Source organism: Brienomyrus brachyistius, chromosome 6 (assembly GCF_023856365.1).
Source record: "Brienomyrus brachyistius isolate T26 chromosome 6, BBRACH_0.4, whole genome shotgun sequence".
Taxonomy (NCBI): Eukaryota; Metazoa; Chordata; class Actinopteri; order Osteoglossiformes; family Mormyridae; genus Brienomyrus; species Brienomyrus brachyistius.
Window position 1 is genome coordinate 1130924 of NC_064538.1, and position 16443 is coordinate 1147366.

General features: G+C 43.8%; 1 protein-coding gene across 3 annotated transcripts in view; it reads right to left on the reverse strand.

Moving 5' to 3' along the window:
• nphp4 (nephronophthisis 4) overlaps nucleotides 1-16443 on the reverse strand; it is a 113757-nt gene that overhangs the window by 34512 nt on the left and 62802 nt on the right. For all 3 annotated transcript variants that reach the window (XM_049017281.1, XM_049017280.1, XM_049017279.1), the window contains 5 exons: nucleotides 14835-15026; nucleotides 11326-11464; nucleotides 3079-3137; nucleotides 2428-2562; nucleotides 1111-1262 (listed from right to left, as the gene is read on the reverse strand). In XM_049017281.1, coding sequence (XP_048873238.1) covers nucleotides 1111-1262; nucleotides 2428-2562; nucleotides 3079-3137; nucleotides 11326-11464; nucleotides 14835-15026 — 677 coding nt within the window. The remainder of the gene's footprint in view (nucleotides 1-1110; nucleotides 1263-2427; nucleotides 2563-3078; nucleotides 3138-11325; nucleotides 11465-14834; nucleotides 15027-16443) is intronic.

Here is a 16443-nt window from a genome sequence, read left to right on the forward strand (position 1 = left end):
TACATAACAAGAGTTCTTGACACTGCCTTGTGCTCCAATGTTGTTTTCACTAACAGAAACTTCTGCTCTGCTTTGTAAGGGCAATAACTTATCCTCTAAGTGAACCAGCAAAAACTCATCACCGACCCATTACAAAGCTTATTATACATCAAGGTCAATACATAGAAGTAAAAAACTCAGTATTATCCCTAAGTAATAGTAAAAACCGTCCACGATTGGTGATTGCTGTCATTTGAAATCATAAGAAATACATGAGAAAAGACCAGATTGACTCACAAAAAACTTAAAAACCCTAAGGAAATATTAATATAAGGACTACTGCATTAATACTGGCTAAATCTGCAGGTATTCTACTCGCAAACGGCAACACAATTCATATGCATTCGTGTTATATTAAAACTACAGCTTCAATTTCCACAGTCCTGGGTTTAATCTGATAAACAGTATAATTACCAGTGTGATCCATGGAGTATAATTTTCAAAAGTAGGTCATTTTCCTGCAAACATCTACTACAATTTCACAATTTTCAAACCAAGCCATTTCATGAGAGAATCACAGACACTCCTGTCTAGTTAAGAATTACAACAAAATATCTATACATATAACGGAATAAGGTCATAAAATATCAGTCAACCAATGTACAATTACTTTCACAAAACTAAGTTAGCCTTATTGACAATATTCATGTCACGGGCAGCGTTCTGAAAATCATCAATACATTCATAATTAACAAAGGATGCAAAAAAACGGCAGTGACGACCCTCGCAGGCCAGGGTGCCTCTCTGACAGAGGAAGAATACTAAAGCTAGTGATGGCCACATGCAGCCGCATCAACCATTCGCGGTATTAGCGTGCCCAAAAGCAAACCAAGAGCACCACCTAGTGGGATCAGAAAATACAGCAAATGGTTCATAAGGTTTCACTTTGGCCATCACGAACTGAAGCCCTGTGAGAAACGGATCATTAGGGAAACTGTCCTTGTTACTTGCACAGACAGGAAAAACAAGAACGTGTTTTATATAATGCCAATGCTGTTTACTTTAACACAGTATGAGGGCTGAAGCACGATGGGACATTTCTATGCCCACTGATTGGCATACATCACTCACCCAGGCGTCTGGGTACCCAGGGTGATGACGGGCGCGTGCACTGGCGTGAAGGTGACCTCCCGCAGGGGCTCCTCATCGGTCACGGCCGGGTCCACGGACGGGGGGCTAAAACTCACCTCCAGGTGCGCGATACTGCTAGCACAGGGCAGCTCCTGCAGGCCAAAGAGGCGCAGCTTAGCAATCATGTGATAACGATTCTGTCTTAATGATGCTGTAATGTATCGCAACACACACATATAAAGTGTTTTGGCCGACTCTGCTGTGAAAGGCACTATATAAAAATGCAGGTGATACTATTACTTACTATATCAGAAACAGTTTATTGGCTCATGCATACAAGGAATTTGACTCCAGTAGTTATATTCTCTGGCAGAGAACTTACAGACAACAAGTTACTAGGACCTAATTTACACATACTAGAGTATTAAAAAATATACAGGACAGATATTTTCTGGGTAGTGAATATACTGGATAATAAATTATGTGCAGGGATATGTACTGTAATAACCATTATATAGAGAAGGTGATAAGTTAGGTAACTGGTTAAGTGTTCATGAGTGCGATGGTGAGTGGATAGAATGTAGATGTCAGCCATTAATAGGCATCCTGCCTCGCAGCCGTCCTGATGTTTGGTCGAGCTGGTCCGGATACTGGGAGGGAGAGCACAGCGTGATGGGCGAGCGAGAGGCTGCTCGCCTCACTTGTCCATGACCTACATGCAATGTCGCTCAGGCCTAGGACTGTGATGTCAGACTACACACAAAGCCTGTATTGCCTATATGTTTGTTACTTACTGTCCCTTTGTTGCTGATTTTACAAGAAAGGGATTGTAGTATTTATTTTCGTTTATAGATAGTTGTACTTTAAGCATTTTAACCAAACAAAACATGGAATTACGTCCGTGTAGAACAAAGACCCAGCTGCCTGTTCCCAGAAACAGCCGGTAAAGTCATTAAGATATAGATAAGACTTCAACACTGTCTCATACAGACATTTACACATCTACATGAAGTAGCAGATGTTGAACTAAAGAGGGAAACCAGGTAGAAATGTATGTCTAAAGAAGCACAGGACATACCAGGACGTCAATCATTAGGCAGTAACCTAGGGTTTCTGGGAACATGACAGAAAAGAAAACCAGGCAACTAAACCCGGCTTTTTTGACAATATATAAACCCAAATCAAAAAAGGCAGAAGAGATGAGCAGTTCTGATGATGAGCAAGTTCTGTATCATAATTTCCCTGCATGCATCTCTGCAGTGTTTGTCCACATGCATGTCTGTGCGCTTGAAGGCATGAGTTCCTGTGGATTCTTACGGCATGCGGCAGCTGGCAGGTCGATGCCATCGGAGAGGCGTGCAGCTGAGCCGGGAGCTGCTGTCGCCATGGAGATGCGACAGTGTGGCTGATTGTGGGGTAGCGAGGAGTAGCTGCAAGCTGGGATATGGACAGCTGTAACAGATAACGTGCACATTTAAAACACACAATGAAACAATTATCCTTTATATAATGCCGCAAGGCACTAATGAACAAAAGCCTCATATTAGAATCATAGTCCCAGTGTTTTCTCTAACATATAGGGGTGATTTCAAATTATATACATTTTTGTCAAGGCTCCAGTGATCGCCTGGTTAAAACAAGGGCTAATCTTCACTGTGCTGCATGTGCAGGTACGCATGCAAAACACCATTTGCACATGGATAATTACCAGGTGGAGGTTTAATTGCCAAATGTCACGCCAGCAGCCACACTCCAAAAGGTAATTTAAGGTACAAAATACAGCATCTCCGCCTGAATGCTGAGGGAAGTTATTAAGGGCTTTTTATGTGCAGTCTGAAGATGCTCTGAAAGAACTGATTTAAAAGCCAAGTGAAACCCTTTTTTCACAGCATCAAGAGAGGAGATGTGAATATGCCGTCTGTACTGTACAGTAGCACAGTGACGGAGCACGCTGACCAAAGCACCTACCCCTGGGCCTTGTGGGGATATGGGAGGGGGGCTGGGCAGTGCCTGATACCCCACCCCACCTGGAAAGGCAGGAAACCAGGAGGACACCGAAGAGGGAAAACAAAAACAGATGTGTTACAGTTATGCATCGCTTACAGACCGAGGACACATTGTACTTACACATACTTACACGTAGGACTGGGTGATACATTCCATTTTTACACAAATTCCATCAAGGTATGAGCCTGTTGTTATACTTGTCACATAACTGTTCGCAGAACAGTTCGACATAATCAGAAAAACTCTGAGAAACTGTTTTCTACACAAGAATTTTAGAATACTGCATTAGAATATTACAGAATATTGTATAAGACTGTGATATCATTTTTAGGGCATATCGCCCAGCCCTAGTCAAACCCGTTCCCTGGACAAAAAACAGGTAGGCAGTCAGAGGAAAAATACCCAGCAACAAAATGTACTGTCAGCGTTTTCTAGTGTTAAGCAAACAGCAAAAGATTATTTTCATATGATGTATTTATTAAAATTAGATTTTAGCTTGCAGTCCATTCAATTTGCCACCTTTTTTCACATTCTGCATGTTTAGGAATTTTAAGCAAAAACAGAGCCTTGAAGCAAAGAAATTGTGACTTGAACTAAATAGTGATAATTATCTGTATCATTTAATATGAAGAAACATTATCATCATAAAATCGCCCAGCACTACTTATACACAATGCGTTTTACAGTAATCTTCTTTATGAGAAGAATGAGCTCAATCTAAAATAACAAAAGCCAATACGTAAACAAGTAACATAGTTGTTTAAAGTCATTATGAGGCGCATGTTATTCTTCATACGTCAATTATGAGGTTCATGTGGTTCTTCATACGTCATCATGAGGCGCATGTTATTCTTCATACGTCATCATGAGGCGCATGTGGTTCTTCATACGTCATCATGAGGCGCATGTGGTTCTTCATACGTCATCATGAGGCGCATGTGGTTCTTCATACGTCATCATGAGGCGCATGTGGTTCTTCATACGTCATCATGAGGCGCATGTGGTTCTTCATACGTCATCATGAGGCACATGTGGTTCTTCATACGTCATCATGAGGCGCATGTGGTTCTTCATACGTCATCATGAGGCGCATGTGGTTCTTCATACGTCATCATGAGGCGCATGTGGTTCTGCATACGTCATCATGAGGCGCATGTGGTTCTGCATACGTCATCATGAGGTGCATGTGGTTCTGCATACGTCATCAGGAGGCGCATGTGGTTCTTCATACGTCATCATGAGGCGCATGTGGTTCTGCATACGTCATCATGAGGTGCATGTGGTTCTGCATACGTCATCAGGAGGCGCATGTGGTTCTGCATACGTCATCAGGAGGCGCATGTGGTTCTGCATACGTCATCATGAGGCGCATGTGGTTCTGCATACGTCATCATGAGGCGCATGTGGTTCTGCATACGTCATCAGGAGGCGCATGTGGTTCTTCATACGTCATTATGAGGTACATGACTACACTATAACCCATTACATGATTTTATGGCATTTAACGGTTCTCACCCATCCCATAGATACTTAGCTGAAAAAACATTTCCTATTATCTCTGCTCATTAGACCTCGTTAACCGATGGCTTATTCCTGGGTAAGGCAGTTCTGGAGATTAAGAACCAGCGGCATTTTCTGATAAACTGCAGACCGTTTCTTACAGACCTGGTGGATCAGAGGATGGGGACTGCAACACATACAGTAATCACACCACTCGCTGAATGGAGACGCATGCTGCCCCCCTCACTGTAACAACCTCGAAGGCAGAAAGGTGACATATGAGGTACACAGGGCCAGCAGATGTGCTGAATCTTACAAACACATGTTAGCATCTTTGGAAAAGATTCTTGTAACTGTAGTCTGTCAGGCAAACAGGAAATGGGCAAAAACGTAGGCGCTGCAAATGGAACAACGCAGTATTGTGTGTAAGGTTACGCTTATGGACTGGGCAGCTTGGAACCAACAGCACTGCTCCGGAGATAAGAAGCCAGCTTGGCGCGGCATTAAGAAATCAGCTTCGCCTGCCCCCCTTCAAGGGCCGCTGTAAACGCTAACAGTCAAATGGCCTGGAGGTGGGAGCCAGGAGCCAGTGGCTGCACTCCATCATACACTCTGCTGGCAGGGGGGTGGCGGGAGGGAGGGGGTGGTGGGCACTATATCATGGGCAGAACACGATTATGTAAAGCAGAGGCCTGCAGGTATCCATTCTGCAACAGTTTCAAGCACCACATTTTACTGATTTTTTTTCCCTCTCAATAACTGAACCCATAGGCAGCTACTACTGTTACACCGAGACTAGGAGCTAGACTGAAGCTTCAAAATCTCCAACAGAGCCATGGCCCACATCTCAGTAGCTGTGGGGGGAATGGTCAATGGTCCACATCTGAGTAGCTGTGGGGGGAATGGTCCATGGTCCACATCTGAGTAGCTGTGGGGGGAATGGTCCATGGTCCACATCTGAGTAGCTGTGGGGGGAATGGTCCATGGTCCACATCTGAGTAGCTGTGGGGGGAATGGTCCATGGTCCACATCTGAGTAGCTGTGGGGGGAATGGTCCATGGTCCACATCTGAGTAGCTGTGGGGGGAATGGTCCATGGTCCACATCTGAGTAGCTGTGGGGGGAATGGTCCATGGTCCACATCTGAGTAGCTGTGGGGGGAATGGTCAATGGTCCACATCTCAGTAACTTTGGGGGGAATGGTCCATGGTCCACATCTGAGTAGCTGTGGAGAGAACGGTCCATGGTCCACATCTCAGTAGCTGTGGAGGGAATGGTCCATGGTCCACATCTCAGTAGCTGTGGAGGGAATGGTCCATGGTCCACATCTCAGTAGCTGTGGGGGGAATGGTCCATGGTCCACATCTCAGTAGCTGTGGGGGGAATGGTCCATGGTCCACATCTCAGTAGCTGTGGAGGGAATGGTCAATGGTCCACATCTCAGTAGCTGTGGAGGGAATGGTCAATGGTCCACATCTCAGTAGCTGTGGAGAGAATGGTCAATGGTCCACATCTCAGTAGCTGTGGAGGGAATGGTCCATGGTCCACATCTCAGTAGCTGTGGGGGGAATGGTACTCAAATGATCTCCACATTCCCTGCTGTCTTTCACAGGGCCCAGAAACCTGCAACTTAGGGGGTCTCGCTTAGGCACATGTGCACATTCCCAGTCAGTGGCACAAGAATTGGAGCCTTGAGAGAATATTATTTCCCTCCACTGCTCAGTAGCTCCGCCACTTTACCAGTTATACAAAACAAAACAATTTGGCATGGTAACTGCCCCGATGTGCCCCATAGACTTCAGCACTTTCTGCCTCTCCTGGGAAAGAAACTGCATTATGGAAATGCAGGAGGAGGACACAGTTTCATTTTGACCACTGTCGGCAGCGCAGTGTGCGCTGCACTGCATCACAGGAGCTTCAGAACTACCTACAGGTCCCTGTTAAAGAGAAAGTCATACCCTCTCACGCGCTATAGGTTATACTATAATTCACACTCCTCTATGCCACGCAAGCAATCTCTCCTGCTGAAATGCCTGCCATTTATAACTATTATAGTCCTCCTCTCCCAGCCAAGCTGACCTCATGAATACAAAAAGAGGAATACATCTTCTACAGCTGGAAAATATGTAGCATATTTGCATATTCTAACTTAATACTTCGCTATTGTTTGCTAATATGCTCATATTTTGTAGTGCATTTTATGAAAACTTTAAGAAATGGTAACGGCCACGGTTTTCATAAAATTCCAGTACATTATGTCGAGAGAAATCCCAGAGAGACCGCTACGCAACTTCCCACCTCCCAGGTCAGAAGCAGGGAAGAGTGTAATATATGGGTACAGCAAAATGAAGTCAGGTAATGTGCACACACGTTGGTGTACATGTGAGCAAGTAAATATGGCACTGCGGGGACTAAATGTCCCCACAATGTGATAAAAACATGCTATTTTGGCATTTTGGGAACCATTCTTTCAAATTTTGATTTTTTTTTATAAAAATCTGTGACTGAAATCAAAAACCTAAAAAAGGCAGAAGTGATTAGGATTTTGCTCATAGAAATGAATGGACGGTCCTCACAAAGATGTAATTACAAACCTGTGTGTGTATGTGCCTATGTGTGTGTGTGTGGTCATCGAAGAATAATAGCAAACTAAGGAACTGCCACAGCTGCAAGTGAAGCCAATTTAATCATTACGCCGTTACATCTCAAATCAATCTTGCTTAACCTCCAAGATCTCTGCTTAAACTCAATCTTCTTTTTTGTAACAGATTTATCAGCCTTTCATCCCGGGGCAAGACGCTAACCATAGAAGTAAATATGCTTCACAGACTGGTAGATTACTATCAATTAGCCGTGTATTGTGAAAAATATCTGTTTCCATATCCCATGGGAGGCGTCGCTAATGACATGGAACGCCATGCTGCTGACCTGTGAAATAGACTGACATCTTTACCTTGAAGTGCCCAGAAACACGTAGTACTTCCCCGACGTATTTAACTCCCAAAATGGGGACTTGAGAGGGCTGGCAGAGTCCCCCCATTCTGGTTTTATACTCCTTGATTAGATAGCAATAGCAATTTTATTGGTTCTACACCATGATATTTATTTTGAAACTGCAGGATATTCATGAATGAAGCCTTCTGACCTCTTCACTCTTCTGGCTGGTCTTTTTTTCCCAGCCTGGCTAAGCACAGTTCAGTGTGGGAAATGTTAACCCCCCTGGGGGTGAGGCGGGGGGGGGTACTATTTCCCCTACTTAGTTGTATATTTTAATCAAGATGAAGAATGAACTTTCTCCCATCAGCAAGCATCAGTGAGTCAGAGTAAAATAGGTAAATTTGCAATAAGGCCACTTAGTAAATTGCATCCTTCTGACCTCCATCATAAAGAGTTAGTGTCCGGCACATTCTACTGGCAGTCATTTACGCAAAGTTCTGGAAAAAGTTTTACAACCTATCCAAGGACTTCGAGTTAATCGGCAGGAAATGCAGAAGATCCTGTGACACGCTACGATATTCAATATCCTGACCTCTGCAAGACGACACACTGGGCAGGTTTGTGACACAGTACTCTACCTTTTGATGTATCTCTGCTGGGAGAAAAATGTGCTTCTAATATTTGGAAAAATACAGAATAGAAAAAAAACCCCATAATCCCCTTTTAACTCTTCTGCCCAAGGAGACACTGTACATACTTTATCCCATATTCTCTTCATAACCCCAATAAACACCAGAGTTATAACCACGTCAGACATTCAAAGACAGTACAGCCTACAAATAAGTCACGGTTTTGGTTTGAGTGATTGTCATAATTCTGACAGTTTATACTTATTTCTAGTGGTTTTCACCCTTAAAATGTTAATTGCCTTTCACTACACTTAGTGGGGGGGGGGGAGGGGAGGGGTGGGGGTGGCAGTGAAGCCTGCCTCAGGCTCCACATGCACTTTCACTGCCACTGGATACAGTGTACTTTTAATATTCCGAATAATAACTGCTATAACTGATACATATATACATATATCATTACTCGTTTGATTCTGATCAAGAATTTTGAGCTTTATTGACATCAAGTAAAAGCTACAACTTTGAGTTATTTTATGACTCCTGTTATTTGAGCATGTGGCCTTTAATCAGTATGCATGAAATCTTCCCATTGCCAACAAACCCAGAAACGACTCAAATTAACTGCAATATCCAAACACAGAGACACCTTAGGTGCACTTATTAAGAAGCTGTTTACAAACACTTCCTACCGAAATTAAAAGGGAGTGATAGTAGTGTGTGCTCCATTCCCGCTAAAAGAGCAATAAAGTCAAAATCTCTAAACGCCAGTCGCCCATCTGCTCCTTGTCTGACTGTGAAGTTTATAGGTCTAACAAATGACCCCCTTCAGTTCAGCACTCCTATAGCAGCGGAAAGTGATGTGTTTGCCAAGTCATTAATCAAGTATTATGAGATGTAAAAAGGGGGGGAAAATCCCTCCTCGTTAATCTACTCAGAAGTCATCTAGCAGCTTTCTGGTGAGGTGAGGTGCTGTCCAGCGTCCCACTTGGATCATTTCTTAGGGGGTGGTACAATGGCACAGTGGTTAGCACTGTTACCTCACATCTCAGAGACCTGGGTTCCAGTTTCCACCAAGGCGTCGTGTGTGTGGAGTTTGCTTGTTGCCATTGTGGGCATAGGTGTAAAATGCGGGGGGGGGATCACCCCCTCAATATCATCATATAGAATGTCAAGTTTACAAAAACACATACGATTAATATATCTCATTACATAAAGCCTTTATTCCTTCCAGGTTTAATTTGGAGAAGCCCAAGCCCCCGTTAAAAAGGTTTATTCTCAACTCCGGCTTCGGCAGGCAGACGCTCACTTCCAGTCCGGCGGGTAAACGGACAATTGTGTGGAAACTTAAGTCATTGAAGACCTTGTATCATAACCAACAGTTTAATCAATAATAGGCCATGTGAAATTTATGTGAATTTATCTGATGTCGATTAAGTTTCATAAAGATTATCCTATTTGATTGTGAAAACTGCAGCTAGCTTGGTTAGTAAACAGCCCAGCAAACTGCGTTTGTGTCAGAGACAATTCTCATCCCACTGCGTTTGCTGTTACGGCGTAAGAATGAGCAAGAAGCCCGTCAAAGAAGGTGGCCAGACGAGTCATTTATGGGAAACACCATAAAGTAAGTCATTCACTTACCAGTAACTCAGAATCATTTAGTTCATAAACAGGGCTGGCAGAAAGTTCTCATCATCGCTTTTCGAAATTTAGAAAATCCCCAATATTTACTTCTGTGGGTCTGTCCTAGTTGCTATTTTATGTGTGATGTGTTTCTTTCCAGAAAGTTGGCATGTGTGTGTGTGAGAGAGAGACATGATGCAGGTGAATGACAGGAGCATCATAGTGGACCCTGAGGTGAGGCCAGTTTTCCATAACGAACGGCCTGACATTCGTGGTGGAATCTTGCAAATTGTGCATAATTTTAATAATTCCCACAAATTCAGCGTACATAATGCGGTCTTAACACATTTAAGAAAGAGTACCAAATTAGTGAATTAGTGAAGATTAATAACAGCAAAATGGAAATTTTACTTTATATATTGTAACTTTAACAGCAATAGTTTCCGGGGAAAAAAAATACTGCATACAGCACGACACACGGTACGGCTGTGTGGGAGCGGCTACAGAATCGCCTTATAAGGAGACGTGGCGTCACACCTTTGACCCTGATATACCTGACCCCCCCAGTGTTAATATGAAACCTACGCCCCCGATCGTGGGGTTTCCCCCGTGTACCTCAATGTCCCCCCACAGTCCAGCAACACGCTGAGGTTAATTGGAGTTACCAAATTGCCTGTGTGCATGTGTGAGCGAATGGTGTGTGAGCGAATGGTGTGTGAGCGAATGGTGTGTGAGCGAATGTGTTTCCCTGCTTTGCCTGCAGCCTCCAGAATAGGCTTTGGACCCCCTGCGACCCTGAATAGGACAAGTGGTTACAAATAATGATGGATGGATGTATGAATGGATGGGTGGATGGATGGCTGGGTGGATTGGTGGATGGATGGATGGATGGATGGATTTATTGATTGATTGATTGATGGCTAGGTGGATGGATGGCTAGGTGGATGGATGGATTGATTGATGGATGGTTAGGTGGATGGATGGATGGATGGATGGATGGATGGATGGATGGATGGATGGATGGATGGCTGCACTGAGGAACAGGCGCAGTTGGAGCTTCATGCAGAGGATCACACCCAGAGGGGCAGCTCTCTCTCGCTTAGACCACAAGTGTTTCTCTCCATTTGTCATGTGTGTGCATTAAACAATAAATCTACAGCAGCAGCATTCTCTATTTGTCATGCACTCATCCAGTAAAATGGCAGAATAATCCATAGTGAGCATGGGGCTTCTGGCGTGTCCAAAACACACAGCAGATAGGAGCAGCGCAGGGTTTATGTTGAAGTGCCCAGAAACCCTGGTCAAGTGGCTGACACAGGCAGACAGGAGACATCTTTAACTTTCAGGCCGTCTGGCAGAAACAAGTTAAAGCAGAGCTCTGCTCTCCACAGTTATTTGGTGGCTCTGTGACAATCCCGATGACACGAGCGTGTAAAACCTCAGGCCATGCTCATGGTAGATACAGACAGAGAGTAAAGTATGACTAAGGCTTAATGTCACACTGCTGTCCCTAAGCTGAGACTTGCCTCGGAGTGGAGAGGGGGATCTTTTGTGCCACGATGCCTCTTCCAGTCTTTTCCTTGCGGAGATGGGGGTGCTGGCGGCCTGGCCCTCGGAGCGGACTGTGAACCTGAATTTCACGGCCCCTCCTTCTGGATCCTCCCCCTGACACACAACGGAAAGAGAATGTTTGAGGACAACCAGCGTAACGTGAGCTGAGAAGCCAGAGTTATTGGCCGTGGCAAGGTGACAACTTGTTCCCCAAAAGAGAAGAAAAGATACAAAAGTGGAGGGAATAGGGCTCCCTAAATAGACGGAGCACTCAGGCTGACCCGTGCAGTGACAGGCTTTAAACAGCACACTGCTCTGGTACACAGCACAGCATCCCATCCACGCTGCTGTTCGCCCTTCAGACTTCATGCCTTGATTACTGAGGCAGGGCTACGATCTGCCATGGCTCGGCAAGCGGTGCCATACATACTCTGCGAGTAAAGTATTTACCTCAGTATGCTATTATGCGATTGCCTTGCCATGAAAGAGGCATTACACATTCCCAGTCTGATATAGTTTTAACATCCTTAGTGCATTTGGAAAATCATTTGAAATTGCTGCATGATTTATTCATTTGCGAGCCAGTGCTTCACTTAAGGACTGAAGAATGACAAGTAGAGTTTAGTGTTATTTACACTTGTTAAATAAAATTCAGTTACACGTAGCATGAATGCTGGTAAAGAAGACACAATGCAATGCTTAATTCCACACATTGATTGGAACTCAGCTGGTGGTATGAAGTGACTTATCCTTCAAACTGACCATTATCCAGAGCAGAGCAAAGAAACCATGTAATTTTTTTTCCTTGACACCTTAAAAAGCGTATCGAGATTATTCCTGAAATAAAACAGCAAAGCAGTCAGCAACTCTGACTCTGTGGTATATATATATATACACTGATTGTTGGTCCTAAACCATATACTGAATTTGGAAGCACGGATTCTTTTACAAAAGAATTTTATTACAGATTGCGTCTTGGGAAACTAAGGAAAAACTTGTGCGCATCTGGCGACAGATACACTTTAGTGATAGTTCTAAATTAAGAAAAGGAGGAGGAGGAGTGAAGGATGGTCATAATGAGCCTGACAATGTCTGCTGTGTGACGTGGTCGAAATCGCAGAATGGATGGCAGGCTGACAGGCTCGCGCCCGGGGAGCTACATCACACTGGCAGGCGTTCTTAATTATTTTCTTCGGCAATCCAGTTTTCTAAAATAAAAACGTGCAACTGCAGCTCGGGAAGGCGAGGAGAGTGACCACGTTTGCAGGAAGACATCGTTCCGTCATCCCCGTAAGGATTACCGGCCATGTCTCCGAATCGTTACATTATTTATACGCCCTGCTTGACCTTATAGAGCGGCCAAATGTGAGCGTTTGGCAGGAACACGAACGCTGGCGGGTAAATGCCACTTAAGGTAAGGAGGTCAGCCTGGCAGACAGCGACTGGCGATTCGGCCTCCTGGCAAACCAGTAGGAGAGCCACCGTCGTTACATGATAGCACTCACCAGGCAGGCTGCCGTGCTCAGAAAAAACAAGAAAACATAGCATTACGCAATTATCCACAACGAGGCATGGTGATAGGATGAATAATGCTGCAGATTTCAGTACAGGTTGCTATTACCGTAAGTGGATGTTCCCATTGCAAAGCATATGATTACTCTTGCTTTGTTGAATATACTGACACCTGAATAAATCCACTATCATCCTCAAAGAAAAGTCATTCGAGTACTCTTTCTGAAATGACACATTCACGGCATTCGAGTACTCTTTCTGAAATGACGCATTCACGGCATTCGAGTACTCTTTCTGAAATGACGCATTCACGGCATTCGAGTACTCTTTCTGAAATGACGCATTCACGGCATTCGAGTACTCTTTCTGAAATGACGCATTCACGGCATTCGAGTACTCTTTCTGAAATGACGCATTCACGGCATTCGAGTACTCTTTCTGAAATGACGCATTCACGGCATTTGAGTACTCTTTCTGAAATGACGCATTCACGGCATTTGAGTACTCTTTCTGAAATGACGCATTCACGGCATTCGAGTACTCTTTCTGAAATGACGCATTCACGCCTTTTTTCAAAAAAAAATAAAAAAGGTTAGATGGTACATCTTTATGTCTTCTCTAATATTACTGAATAAGGCATGAATGCGTCTCATTCGCCTTTAAACTTTAATTTTGGCTGGTGTTTTTAGTCATCTCCCATTTCCACCCCATGAAGCTATTTCATCATACTATAGACACACGGTTCTTTTGTAATGTATGTGTATGCAAAAGCACATATGTTTTTATGCATAGAATTAAAAATTATAAAAAGACACAAGATGAATGCAAACATACGTTCATCCATCCACCTGTCTTCTAACCATTGGTCAGAGTCACAGGGTATATATGTACGCAGTAAAAGCCAAAGTATTACTGTCCAAGCACGACAGCATGTGCTGGAGGTCAGCTTCACTACAGTGCTATGAAAACAGCAAAACAAAGAGTGATCCATCACACTGGGCTCCGTGTCATTTTTAAAGCACTCGTTTTCTTCCTAAAAGTCAAGCCACGACTTCTTGTCATGAATCTTGCATTTCTTTGTAAGAACAAAATAACAGGAAAAAAAATTATTCAGTGAACAATGAAACTAGCAGAAAATAAGCAAATGCTAAATTATCCATAAGCAAAATGCTCAGCTGTCAGTTTCTTTCTGATGAAAATGAGAAATGAAGAGAACGAAGGACTCAGCGATGCTGACTGTCTGATGGACCCGGGATGGATTTCCAGGCTTCCAAACGGCATGTCGTTAAAAACATGGTATGAGGTTAATCCCGTCATAGATAAAAAAAAAAAACACTTAATTCCTGTACGCATGTATATATGTTGTTTAAAATGAATAAGCTTTTCAACAATGTAAGGGGACAAATCTGGACTAAACTACTGCCCAGGACCCCGGCGTGCCTGGAACTTACAACTTCTTAACAAAGTTAAAGGAAAATTACTGTCACAGAACGAGAAGACTGTTTGCCCAGCTTAGTGGGTACTGTAGGGCTTAAGATGGCAACAGCAGATTATAAGACAATAAGGCAGCAGGAAAACAGCAACCATTTTACTGAAAGCGGAAACTGAAGCGGAGGGAAAACAACAGGAATCTCCTCACAGAGGAAACTGATGCAATATAAAGCAACATGAAAGAAAAAGTCCTTCATTACTCATACCGAGGGGCAGCAGAGTGATGTCCTAGTGAGCTCCCCTGCACTTTGACAAGACAGAATCATTACATTAGGGGACCCTTAGCTCCTATCCTGGGCACTTTGATTTAGATTTAGAAAAAATAGATCATTAAGCAATATGCAAATGTGATTAATGCATATGAAGCACAAGCAGAGCAGCTTTTTATATTCAGGATTTAATAGAGAGCCGGTTCTAACATAAGTACAGACACCTGGACACTGATTAGCTTCTCCATAGAGCCTCTGGAGAGTCACTGTACCTCTCTGGAGTTCCAGTCTAGGTGTGGAGCTGTGTACACCATCACACCCCCGGGATTCGGGCCTGGGCCTCCCCGCAGAGCCAGGCATACCTCTGAGGGCGCATCAGCGCGGCTCAGCACCTGGAAAGGGCACCACGTCGCCCAGCGCACACACTGCATGAAGGCCATCTTGGAGGAGGAGGTGAAGGACAACTGTGGAATCAGAATGGAGGGAAGACAAGAAAGAAACACAGATATATAAACTCAGCTATATGCAGACAGAGTGATATAGCAAGGTCTCTGCATTTCTGGCACCTCTCTGATGTGAGCAACACGATAAGTCCAGGACAACATCGATTAGAGAAAGAACTAAATACACAAATTGGCTTTTAAATGTACTGTATGGAAAAACAATCATCTGAAAACTTTCAAACGACATGGAACATCACTAGGAACCGGCAAAAACCTTCTGCTTTAATATGAATCTAGAGAAACTATTAACATTTTAGTGCTATTAAGAAAATGTAAGGTCCTTAAAAGTTCCAAAACAAAGCTTGATAAGGGTACAGACAAGACAGTACCAGCAGATTACCGAAAACAGGACAAACGTTCATGATAGCAGAGCATGATACTGTTTATTTTGACGGATGTACCTCAACACGCCATAGCAGAAGCCTCTTTGAACGCCTTGAGGAAATACATCATATACTACAATATTCATGAGAGTCGGGCCCCCACTGTGACATATTCCTAAAGCTGTGTTTTTTAACAGTGACGGCTCAACATAATGTGACGCTTTGGCGTAAAGAACAGTGGAGATAAATGAACAATGACTGTCGCAGCCCAAGCATGGTGAGCATCATCCCGGGCACCCAGTAAATGAGGACAAAAACATATCTTTGGCCCCCCTGGTATTACGCCTGTCTGCCTACCAGGGTCTGCTTTCCTTTCATAAGAAGCTGGTTAAAAAGAAAAGCCAACGATTCTGAGGACAACTGGGTGCATGTGTTGTGGCTTTAGCTACAGCACATTTTACATTTTAACGTCCTTATGGTATTAGAGTGTTACAGCACACGTTTTCATGTCTCGGAAAGGTCCCTTCGATATAATCCTAAGCAAGGAGCTTAAGATTTCAATAAAAATACACCAAGTATTCTGGCGCTGAAAGAACAAAGCCAGAGGAGCCTTTGCATGTGGAGACCCCCTAAAGATAAGCTAAACCGCTCTACTATCTTTCACTTGGGGAGTATTTTTACCCACAACTTCTTTCGATGCACAGAAAGGCATTTGCTGAAGTAAGTCAGGTTAAGCACCTTCACAAAAAGTACAAGACCATTCCTTGGCTAAAACACAGAAGTATTCTGAATGCGTACAGTGACCCGGCAAGCAGTAGCATGGCCGCATGGCCGCATGGCCGCATGTGCCCAGCGCCGCAGGCTGCATTTCGGGGCCCAGCTTTGTTTTGCTTTCTCACTGTCTGTCTGAATTTCCTGCCACAGTTCACATACAGTTTTGCTGAATTTGCCTCTCTAAAATCACCTTTAATGTGTGAATGTGCACTGTGCATATCCTACACTCACCATAACCCTGTACTAGATAAGCTGTTATGGAAAACAGCCGGAACTTTCAA